At 33.1% G+C, this 12,784-nt stretch overlaps 1 protein-coding gene across 1 annotated transcript; it reads left to right on the forward strand.

Moving 5' to 3' along the window:
* The first annotated feature begins 629 nt into the window (after positions 1-629).
* On the forward strand, positions 630-12,405 carry LOC128156333 (nucleolar protein 58-like). The gene is made up of 14 exons (XM_052818431.1): positions 630-785; positions 960-1,036; positions 1,266-1,318; positions 1,569-1,693; positions 1,851-1,987; positions 5,409-5,473; positions 5,804-5,938; positions 6,050-6,195; positions 9,197-9,323; positions 9,512-9,675; positions 9,794-9,928; positions 10,314-10,375; positions 10,585-10,784; positions 12,125-12,405. The coding sequence occupies exons 1-14, from the start codon at positions 741-743 to the stop codon at positions 12,196-12,198; spliced, it is 1,545 nt and encodes a 514-aa protein (XP_052674391.1). The 5' UTR covers positions 630-740; the 3' UTR covers positions 12,199-12,405.
* Positions 12,406-12,784: the final 379 nt, after the last annotated feature.

Raw genomic sequence — 12,784 nt, forward strand, 5'->3', positions numbered from 1 at the left:
TAAATAAGATATTTATAATTTAATTTTTCACAATGTATTCATCTGTTTAAAGGGGTCCTATTTTTATCCTTTTTAGGTGGAGATACGTTGAATATTATATATTCTATGTCGCTTATATGAATCAATGAAATTGCTTGATTTATTATATTTTTAACAAACAAAACTGGATGTGCTATTTAAATAATGCGTTTAAAGGCAGTTTTTAATTAAAGTTTAAGGAATTTCATATTCAAACGCAGACTGATCGATATTTGATAGATTGGGATCTGGTAGTAACTGTACACGTTTGAAAACATTCAAATTCCTTTAGAAATGGGAAATACTATATAATCGCTTAATGCATATACATATATATATCGTCATTGCTCTAAACTGGAAAGATCGACCTAGGTTTAGATAAGAACATCGCAGGCTATCGGATTTCTTCTGAAATAAAGGTAAATGATAAATGTAATGTAAATATTATTGTCATTCATGTATTAAGTTATAATAATTTTGTTAAAATCGTAACTCCTGGAACAATAATAGTGTTCTGGAAGGTTTCACATAATGATAATAGGCGATGTTATATTTTAGTCGATGTGCAATGCTACATGTAGCCCAAACTTTATAAATATTTTCATGCAGCCCCGCAATTAAATCGGGATCGATAGTCAACATTTTCTGAAATGCGCAAGCGCAGTAGAAGGAAAGGAACCTCGTGGTGTTGATGTGCGAGGAGATCATTTTATGAAAACAAAATGTTGGTATTATTTGAAACAGCAGCCGGTTATGCGGTGTTTAAAGTAAGTTATTAAGTCTTTTATTGGATGCGGTTTCATTAAATCGAGCTGACAAATGAAAACGTCATAAAATTTATCCTTAAGATTATAGATATTTGTATGTAATATTGCCACAACGTGGAAAACATGCCTAACAAATGCAAACAAATGCAATCATTAAAAACATGTATTTTACAGCTGCTGGATGAAAAGAAATTAAAGAAAACAGAAAATTTGTATCTAGATTTTGAATCAGCAGAAAAGGCTAATCAATTGTAAGTTGTTTATAACAAAAATGATTTCGAAGATTCTTGCATGCCAATCAGCTGCCAATGTTAATGTGCAAGGGAATGGCTCATATGTGTTTTAAACGATAAATTTCAAGAACTAAATAAAAAATGTATTAAAAAGATTAAAGAAAATGATTCTTGATAATTCTTGTAACATGTGCAGTGATTGACTGATTATTGGTGTTGTATTGATTAAAGGTTGAACTTGTTTCAGATTGAAAATGAAGCATTTCAAAAAGTTCCAAGACACAACTGAAGCCCTTGCAGGTGTGTATGATTAATAGCAACTTTTGGCTTATATAGGTTTTGTGAAAAATATATGTTCAACAGAATCTCTCCATGACTCCTCCAATCTCTGTTCGCAGCCGCAACCCTTGCTAAGCTCATGATCTCCATCCACTTTCCTCTCTTTCCTTCATGACTGTTCTTCAACATGTTGTTTGGGGTCTTCCTCTCATTTCTTTGTTAATGCAGTTAGAATAAATAAGTCGAAACCTTACTTTTTTCCTTATTGCAGCTGCCACGGCCACTGTTGAGGGCAAGATGAGTAAACCTTTGAAGAAACTCATGAAGAAGGTCATAGCATCAGATGCCCAGGAAGAATTGGCAGTTTCTGATGCTAAGCTGGGGAACGTTATAAAGGTGTTAGATCAACCAAATTTATGAATTGATCAGCCATTTAGATGTTTTTGTTAATTGAAAACTTTTGAATTCAAAGAAAATGATCGTCTCATTACCAGAAAATTTTAATTGGCATATCTAGTTTTAATAAAATAAAGCAATTTTCTTTTATGAATAGGAAAAGTTTAATATCAGTTGTGTCTCAAACTCTGCTATTCATGAGCTGATGAGAGGAATCAGATCCCAGATGGACAGTCTTATAACAGGCCTGCCACAGAAAGAAATGGCAGCCATGGCACTAGGATTAGCACACAGGTATATTACAATCTCTCCAACTTTGTACGTTTTTGATATGGTCCATTTCCTCTCTTTGTTGTGATATTGCACAACTTTTGTATATGATTGAGGACAACACTGATGTCCTCAGACATTACATTTCATTATGATTGTGCTGAGAAAGAAGTCTTAAAAATAATTGTTCTGCAGCAATACTCCTATTGCCTATTTTTAGCTGTGACAGAACAATTATTAGCTCACTTGAGCTGAAAGCACAAGTTAGCTTTTCTGAACAAAATTTGTCTGTTGTCTGTAGGCGTTGGCATTGTAGTAAACTTTTCACGTTTTCATCATTTTCTACTCCAGAACCCATGGGCCAATTTCAACCAAACTTGGCATAAAGCATTACTTGGTGAAGGGGTTTCAAGTTTATTTAAAAAAGAAGGGCTAAACCCTCTTTAAAGGAGAGATAATTTAGAATTATTAAAAATTTGTAGGTATTTTTCAAAAATCTTCGTCTCAAAATTGATTAGGCTAGAAAACCTGTAACTTATATGGAAGGTAGTATAGATTCAAGTTTGTTCAAATCATGGTCCCCAGGGGTAGGATGGGGCCACTATTCGGGGATGGAATTTTATTTAAGGAATATGTAGAGAAAATCTTTAAAAATCTTCTTCTTAAAAATTGTTAGGTTAGAAAAGCTTTAACTTGTGTGGAGGCATCCTCAGGTAGTGTAGATTTAAATTCCTTCAAATCGCGGTTCCCAGGGGTAGGGAAGGGCCACAATGGGGGTCAAATTTTGACACGGGAGTATATAGAGAAATTCTTTAAAAATCTTCTTAAAATCTATTCAGCCAGAAAAACTTAAACTTGTATGGAAGCATCTTCAGATAGTGTAGATTCAAGTTTGTTTAAGTCATGGTCCCCGGGAATAGAATGGGGCCACAATGGGGGGATGAATTTTTACATAGGAATGTATAAAATAAATCTTTAAAAATCTTCTCAAAAACTATTAGGCCAGAAAAGCTCAAATTTGACTGGAAGCATCCTCAGATAGTGTAGATTCAAGTTTGTTCAAATCATCATCCTAGGGGTATGATGGGGTCACATTGGGGGGGGGGGGGTGAAATTTTTACATAGGAAGAAATAGAGAAAAATCTTTAGAAATTTTCTTGAAAAGTATTCAGTCAAAAAGCAGCAACTTGTGTGAAAGCACAGGTTGTAGAGATTAAAGGGTACCTGCAGTGCCGGTCAATTTTTGATATAATGGAGATCTATGTGTAAAAACATCATCCTGAAAATTTTACATCGATCGCATAAGTAGTTTTCGAGATATTTGGGGAAAACCCGATTTCACACCTGAACGAGTTTTGAATCAAGCCGTTTTGGCGCGAGATGAACTGTGACGTCACGGGGTCAACGCCGCTGTATGAGAAACAGGAATATCGTATGAAAACTGTTCGTTTTCTTGCATTGTTTAATCGATATGTGAATATTTTTTTCTGTTATTTTGTTTCCGTATCAACCCTGAATGACTAATTATACTGTCGTTTGAGTTTAACCCGTATTTTATCGAACAAAAATGCCGAATTTGGACAATTGTTTGCTTCATGAATTTCGTCAAATGTGTAACACATTTTACATATAAATGCACACCATATGTAGCAAAATGACAATTAATCAAAGCATTATTGTTATACGAAACATATTTTGTTAATATTGTCATTCTTTCGAATGATTTCTCAGTGACATTATTAACTTATTATAATAATAATATTGATGATACATAATGATATTTCGTAAAAGGTAACTCGGGGTCTATTCCTCGTATAAGGCATAACATTACAAATGATGTCGCCCGATTATTCAATAATATTGATATCGGACCAATAACAATCAAAATAGTATGCATTCTTTAACAAACAAACACGGGATTATAAACGGATCAAGGCGAAAGTCCAAGATGGCTGCATGCATGATTATGTCTGTCTCGTATTCTTTTAAAAATACGATAATGGAATTTAATTTTACATTTATTTACATCCTTTGTCAAAATGTTCCAGTTTATTTAGATTTCATAATGATTCATTGTCAGTATTACAATTTAAGCTATACGGAGTTATAAAGCGTTTAATTGCTGACCATAGCGCTCGAAAAAAAGTTGCACTTTATTAAATAAAAAAATTATAAATCCGAAATAATTACTAACTTGATCACATAAAAAAGGTTTCAATTGCAGAATTGTAAATTTTTGTCATTATTTAAGTGATAAGATAAGTAACAATAAAGGCATTTACTTTGAACATTAGTTTTACTATTCAGTAGTATCATGCATGCTTCTTTAATCACTGATTGTCGGACTATACACATGTTTTAGCTGACGAATGCTTGATTTTACACAGTCTAATTTATTTTTCTGTTTTATCTTTTAACAATTGAGTAGCTAATTATACACAAATCAATTTACCAGTCTAGAGGTGTGAAACCCTCTCTTTGTTCACCAGACTCGTGTACCTTGTGTATACATACCCCAGATACACGTGTGTCTGGAGCAGTGGCTTCGTTAGTTTACCTGTTTACCTGTGTCATTATCTCGGATCACTCGTGTGTGAAAGGATATTATGTAATCAATAAAATGAATAATGAACATAAATTTGCCCATGTAAGCGTTTTAAGATATCGTATTCATCGGTAAAAAGGCGACGAGAATAACAAATTTTAAAATCGTTTAAAAAGAAATCAGATTGTAATAAAATAATAACGGATACAAATTTCTAGATCTACAATACTTAAATTAACAAAATACGTCAAAACATCAGACCTATATCAATCATTTTGGCTGAAAAATCGGATTTAATTTGTATAGCTTTGTAAGGAAATTTCCGTCGTGTTGACCTCGTGACGTCACTTCCGCTGAAGCCTCGTTATCGCCTAATTCTGTTTTCTCTTGATTAGATTTCCCAAAGCAGGTAAAAATAGCCACTTTGAAGGGGCGTAACTTCATTATTTTTGCACCGATTTCGATGCGGTTTTTTGCATTAAATTTTGGTAAATAAACTCTTTAACATATGTTTCACATCGGCTGGGCTGCAGGTACCCTTTAAAGTTTGATCAAACCATGATTCCCTGGTGAAAAGAAGGGGGGGGGGGGGGGGGGGGTTATATAGGAAAAGAGAAAAATCTTCTTACAAATACTAAAACAAAAAAATGGGCTTGGTATTTACCATAAAAATATGTGGATAATAATCGATTTTTTTAACATTTTTTAGGCAAGATCTACTGTACTTCGTTGTCAAGATATTTTGATTTTTATGCTGTAATGCGGATTTGATCAGAGTTAATGTTGCTCAGGTGAGCGATGTGGTTCCTGGGCCTTTGTTTTTTATTTTACATGTAGTTCATTTAACAGAAAAACCATTTCATTCCTGAAGTATTACTAAAAAGTAATTTTTTCTTGTAGTCTATCTCGATACAAACTGAAGTTCAGTCCAGACAAAGTTGACACTATGATTGTTCAAGCTATATGTAAGTATGCACGTACAAAGAATTACCATTGTATACCAAGAATTCACAAGACTTAGTACCAATATTCATCAAAAGTCCTGTGCATGACAATATTCTAGGCTATTAATTTGTTGAATTTGTTTTATGCAAAGTAACCCTTGGTTAACAAATCAAAAATTTGAAAAAATGCTGTTAATACATCACCACTATTGTAATCCTGTTGGATTCAATGCAGAATGCGTACACTTTATTCATAATTTTGTTCTGAGAGTTGAGTTATAACAGAAAATGGAGAAAATGTTCGCAAATTATCTTAACAATGCATATAAGACAGTGATCATAAAATTTCAGCATTATTAGATGATCTTGACAAAGAGCTGAACAATTACATAATGAGAACCAGGGAATGGTATGGTTGGCACTTTCCAGAGCTCACAAAGATCATTGGAGACAACCTAGCGTATGCCAAATCTGTCAAGAAAATGGGTAATCTTAACTTGATTTAAGAAGATAAGAAACTGCTTATTGCTAATTTAATTAATGTCCATTCTATATTAAAATCTATTATAAACAATCACTTATCCTTGCTTCCATCAGGTTACAGAACAAATGCAGTTAACACAGACCTCTCGGACATCCTACCGGAGGACATAGAACAGGAAGTGAAACAGGCAGCAGAAATCTCCATGGGAACAGAAATCTCAGAGGAAGACATTTTGAATATCACATACCTCTGTGATCAAGTAAGTTATTTACTTTTTATTGATAGATTTAATTACAGCAGAGGCTGTAAATTCTGGCCTCCTTAATGACAACCGATGATGCATAAAAATAATTATCATCTGATGAATATTGATGTCTCATTATTTCGTCACTACCACTGAGGTTGTCTTGCTAAAAAGACAAGAAACAATATTCAATGTTTAGACAATTGATTGTTTAAGATTCAAACAAAATTTGGAATTTTGATGTGAATTGGTTGCTTGTTGTGATAGAAAATACCTCTCTAGATGTTTTTCCAACTGTCTTAGAGTTTTGTTTTATGTCTCTTTTCACATGGACTAAGTTTTGATGTAATCATGGTGAATTGTGTACTATCATTACATATGTTATGAGTCAGGGTTTCAGTTACTGTAGGACACCTTACATATTTATTATAAAAGTAATTAGACATTCTGTTCTTAATCTTTAAGTCATCAATATTCTCTTGTACATCATATTTTTAGCTGAATGCAACAAGTTTATAATCATAGATAAAATCTACATACTTGTTGCCTTTTTATGGGGGGGGTGGAAGGGAATGAATGTGGTTTTCTTTACAAAAACTAAAGTGATGTTTTTCACTAAGATTCCCATGAGCACCCTAGATGACAACCGATGATGCATAAAATAATTATCATCTGATGAATATTGATGTCTCTTTATTTCGTCACTACCACTGAGGTTGTCTTGTTTAAAAAGAACAAACTTTTATGTTGAGACAATTGTTAAATTTCAAATAAGATTTGAAACTTGAACATATGTTCTGTTCATCAGCACTTGAAAGTTGTTTTATCTGAGTTTAAAAAGTTCCGTTTTTAATAAAGTTCAAAAGAACTCGGACACTGACAGCTACAACCATATCTCCTAGTGGGAGTAGTCTCACTTCGATATTGTATTTGAATGTTTTCTCAGATTTGTCTTTTCTTGGATTTTGTGCTTTTGATATATGCCTGTTATACTATTGAAAACAGTGTGTTAATATTGTTATTTTGTTGGAACTAACTTTATCAAAATATAAAGGTGTAAGAGGGTTGAAGGTGTCCATGGTTAGAACATAGTTATAGCAAAAACGCTTATTAAGCATTGATGCTTACAGCAAAGTGATTTCTATTCCCCATGACTTGATTACTTGTTGTAAACTTGATGGATATAATGATTTATGTTGAAAACGAGGTAAAATCGCCCGTCCTGTGAGTATTACTGTATTAATATGACATGCAGTAAAAGTCTTTTTGTACGAACATTGATATATATTATAACAAAATCTAGGATATAGCAAAGTTTTATGGAGTCCCCGGCTGCATTTTTAACAAATTATCGCAAAATTTTACAGAGATAACTATTTTATGGCTATGGAATGAATTTAAGTGTTACATATATTTTTGAATCACAATCTGTTTTAGGTTTCGATTATTTTAGGATTCATTAAAAATAATTTTTATTCATTGCCGAAGTAAATACAAATGTGTAAAAAAAACATGTACAAGCTGAATTCTCTTTGCAAATAATTATGAGTTCAATATACCGTTATACCGAGATATGTAGATATAGCTAAGTAAATCCAGTAGTTGTTAGAAGTTTGCAATAACCACATTTCACTGTACTTTGTTTTAAAATAAACAAAGAATTGTCCGAAACTGTATATTTTTCTTATGATTGGGTGTATAATAACATCGTAATTAGTTTTAAGCAACAGCTACTGATCTGAAGGGCATGAGTTTAAAACGTTCAAGGGCCTCTAATTATGTTCTCTACCAATCAAAATATGTCATTCAAAGAATGAAATATCATTGGTTGTCTATTTATCCATCGGTTGAAAACATTATGATTAAAAACAGCCTACCCAAGCATGTACTCCCACCAGCCCATGATGAGGTAGTATTCTGAGCTGAATTCTCTGATGATATGTCATCATTTGTTTGTCTGGCCTGAGGCTACGGGAGGTTTAAAGTAGCTGTCTTGTAATTTAACCATTCTGAACGATCAAAAAAACCCTTTCTGTAAAATGATTGATATTCAGTATATTATGTTAAGGTTCTCTTGACACTAACACACATCTGTTGTTATTTTAAAAACCTTTGTTAATGAAAGGAAGCCCACCCTCAACATGTATGTATATTTATACACCCATTTATTTTCCTTTCTTGATACTGTCAAGTTTACAGAGTGTGATCCGATTTTCTGGATTCCACAGTGTGGATTTCTGATTCCGCATCACCATTATCTGAAACAGATGACATAGTACACATTAAATAGCATCTGTATTTTAGCGCGTTTTAAAAGTTTTCCTTTCGAAATGGCTTTGTTATATAAGTTTACGTCATACAATAGATTTAATTTGTACATGTATATGTCATTGACTCTCGGGAGGTTGACTGTATCCATTCTTTGGGAAGTGAAAGGCGTGGGGTTTACTTAGTAATGAATTTAATTATTTAACAAGTATTTGACAATTTTATTGACTCTTGTATACCAGGTATGATAAACAGAGTGGGCCAAACAAGCTACAGACTTTGAATTAGATTTCAGAGGATTTGTTCTTATCATAATGTTAGCTTTATTTTACAACTTTTTTGGGGATAAACGTTTTCTTTCTCTGTGATGATTTATCCAGGTTTTAAGTTCCTGAAGCCTCATTGTTACAGTCAATGATGTGTCAATATTCTGATCATCTGATTGTTTGTGAGGACAAGAAATGTCTGAGTATATCTGAGACTGTGAGCCAAGAACATAGGGGCACCTGTTGCAGTAATCTGTTGCATCCTTGATGAAGTAAAAGAAAACTAATTCTTTGATATGAAATGTTTCTGAAAGAAAATAAGTGTGATTAAAAAAAAATTCAAAAACTTGTTTCATGAAGAGTGAAAACACTTCTACTGTTATATATTCTTTCAGTCTTGCACTTTACAAATTGAGCTGTATGGATGAATTTCATAGATTTATAAAGATTTCATAAAGATCACAAAGCTATTGTTTTTGTAGGTCATAGAGATAACTGAGTACAGACAGCAACTGTACGAGTATGTGAAAAACAGGATGATGGCTGTGGCGCCCAACCTAACCGTCTTGGTAGGAGAGCTGGTGGGAGCTCGACTTATAGCTCATGCAGGTAACAATATGAGGAGTGTTCATCATTTAATACGTAAATGTGCTTAACCAAATCATGATGCTGTTTTTATGGTTGGTGCCTAAGTGTTGTTGAGGAGGTGTTAAACACAAGGAGACAAATAATCTGTGATTATAATGTCACGCATACCACTCCTCTCGATGTAAAAATGGCATATGCCTCTTTTGCAGGCTCCCTGCTGAATTTGGCTAAGCACCCTTCCTCCACAGTTCAGATTCTTGGGGCAGAAAAAGCTCTATTCAGAGCCCTGAAAACCAAGCATGACACCCCAAAGTATGGTCTCATTTACCATGCCTCTTTGGTCGGGCAGGCCAATCAAAAACTCAAGGGAAAGGTGGGTTCTTGAAAACTGCTTACCTTAAATGGTATTAATGTAAACTTTTTTCTAGTTTATGCATGAAATTACTGCAATAAAGAGACCTGATGGTGAACCTACATGTATTTGTTATTAGATGTCCAGAATGCTTGCTGCTAAAGCTGCCCTTGCGATTCGTGTTGATGCCTTAGGAGAAGACACTAATGTTGAGCTAGGAATGGAGCACAGAGCCATGTTGGAAAAACGCATGAGATCATTAGAGGAGGGAAAGGTTGGTGCCCCAGGGGTTCTGGGCTCCACTTGTCAGTGACTTGGTACCCCAGGGGTTCTGGGCTCCACTTGTCAGTGACAGCACTGCTCCAGGGCTCCGCTGTTTATTGACAACTTTGCTCTTGATTTGTTTGGTAATTAATTGAAATTAAAGAAAATAGGCACCATTGATGTATATATTTATTTCTGCTTATACATGTATCATCAGACATACAAAGCAAATGTTGAGACATACTGTGCTATGAAATGGCTATAGTCATTATTCAAATTTAGGTATTTAATTATACATGCACATGTAGTTAGACTTACAGTATGTTGTTTAAGGTCTGTTGCTTGAATAGTTAACATTTGGAAAGTTTTGAAACATGAATTATATCAATTTTCAGGCAAGAAAAAGCACAGGAAGTGGAAAAACTCCTGTAAAATTTGAGAAGTATTACAACAAAAGGTAAGAATTACTTCAGGTACTAAAACCATTTACAGTTCAGTAAGAACACAAAGTCAAACACTTTAGATAACTAAACTTCAACTTTATAAATGTCCTTGGGGGGGGGGGGGGGGGGAGAATCTTAAGGAGAAAGGTTATACATATACCTCTACATTTTCTCATTATGTTTATAAGATGTTATATGGTATTTATGCATTCTTTACTTTCAGTGAAGTAAAAACATATGACACAGCATTTGACTCAACTTTGCCAAGTGCCTCTAAGAAACGAAAATTTGAGGAGAATGGGGATTTGGAAGATGTAAAGCCTAAGGTTGCCAAAGTGGAAGAAGGTGGTGATGCCCCAAGCTCAGAGAAAAAGAAGAAGAAGAAGAAGGAAAAGAGGAAGAGTGAAGAACCATTGGAGGAAGGTCAGAATAAATTGCTTCAGCAACATTAAGGATGTTGTTTACTCAGGGTTTGAGTTCTCAAATCCGGATTGTTAAAAAGTTCAATTTCATGAGTAAAATTTGTTTAAAATACAAAAAGAATTTGTGAAATGAATTATTATTGACATAACGATCGATATGTTTTCTAAATTGTGGAATTAAGCTCTGACAAAGTTTGACTTTTAGCAAAACAGGAAATTCGGACTAAATTTTTCAGATTTTGTTTTCCACTGAAATATTTTTGGTAGTACTATAATATTTAAAGTTAAGATTTTATTTGTTAGACAACAATAATTTGCATATTTTCTGTTGGTTTTATCTTGCTTTTTCATTTAGATAATCGTATGGCACACACTGCAAAAATATTGAAAAATGCTTAAAAATGATAAAAGACACCATATCTCAAAATTTTGATCATTGACCTCATTTAAATTTTATGCCAGCAGAGAAAAGTCAATATACTTAGTTTAATAGTATAAATGTTTTAGCATTACCATCATTCAGTTTTTTGTAATATTGAATCAAAAATGGGTAGTAATTTGAAAACTGATAGAGGAAATTCGGACTAGAATATCTATAAAAATTGTGAATGAAAACTTAATACTTGGTATCCATTTAATGTCACTACCATTCATAAACTGTATTTCATTTGTTAAAGAGTTAAGCAGTTTGTATTATTTTCACAATTAAGAAAATCTCAATCATAGTGTAAAATTTTTATGGAATTTCTTAATTTTTCTAAAAATATTCAATGGCAATTAACTCAAAAAGTAGGTCATTGACTTACTTTTTTGAAAGTGAAGAATAACACTATCATGTAAGGTCTATGACACACAATAGTTGGTTTTTCATTATCATCAGTGGATTTTTTTTTCATTCTGAGTAAACGTCATCCTTAACTAGCTTGATTTATGCTGTAGATTCCTTATATTATGCAAGTACTTAATTCCGCTATTTCTCCTTTGGCATTAAATTGCGAGAAGATAAAATTGCCAGTGTTAAATTTGTATCATGCTTTCATTTAGTTTACATCTCTCTGAAAAATAAAAGCAAAATTAAAAAATCTGTGAGATGTGCTGTTTAGGTGGATATTAACTCCTCGCGTTTAATTAGGAATCTACAGTATACATTGGCCAATTACATGTATGTTATTTTAGAGTATTTATTTATTGTATTAGTCAATCCATAGGTGAATAACTTCATAATATTATTGATGAAAACAACAATGACTTGTAATTTAACATGTGATTCAATTTGTAGACAGGCCAACCCATGACAGGGTGAATGTTACTTATGCAATTGATTATTGTTTATGTTTCCAGTTCTGCCATCTGGAGACTCAGAAAAGAAGAAGAAGAAAAAGAAGAAAATTAAAGAAGAACCAGATAGTGACTGATGATGTCATAATGACATCATGTGATCAACCATTTTATCATGTGTTCATCTTGTTGAGTTTTATAGACTGGTCAGAATGTTAAAGGAAGAGAGAGAGAGAGGTGGAGAATGTGCCGGTTGTATTCAGAGTCATCTATGTCAACTTTGTTAAGGATAATTTGTTATATTTTACCTCCAGTAAATAGACTGATTGTATTCATATACCCAATCATGTTAGTTGTTTTCATTTATATGACTATATGAGGTGTTGAAAGGTCTTGTTTTTAAAAAAGAAAGACAAATCAAGCTCCAAAAAAATCACAGGCACAATGAAAACAATTACTGGGTATTTTTATAAGTTGATTATTTCCTTTTGTACTATGATATAACAAAAACATTGATATTGGTACAGTATGGGCAATTATTTACTTACAAATAGAAATGTCTTGCATGTCAGGACAAGTGTCTGTGCCAAAAACATAGGAAAAAATGTTCCATCTTAAATGATCTGTTTCAAAAGCAAAAAATCCATTTGTATTGCTGCTTCTTGAAAGTAGATATACTGTTGCAATATAAGATTATTTCGGTAAATTATGAAATGACTGATG

The sequence above is a fragment of the Crassostrea angulata genome, chromosome 7, assembly GCF_025612915.1.
Source record: "Crassostrea angulata isolate pt1a10 chromosome 7, ASM2561291v2, whole genome shotgun sequence".
Taxonomy (NCBI): Eukaryota; Metazoa; Mollusca; class Bivalvia; order Ostreida; family Ostreidae; genus Magallana; species Magallana angulata.

Coding starts and splice junctions, on each gene's coding strand:
- LOC128156333 (XM_052818431.1), top strand. CDS start 741: ATGTTGGTATTATTTGAAACAGCAGCCGGTTATGCGGTGTTTAAA. Junction 9,929..10,313: donor GATCATTAGAGGAGGGAAAG/GTTGGTGCCCCA, acceptor ATCAATTTTCAG/GCAAGAAAAAGCACAGGAAG. Junction 10,785..12,124: donor TGAAGAACCATTGGAGGAAG/GTCAGAATAAAT, acceptor TTATGTTTCCAG/TTCTGCCATCTGGAGACTCA.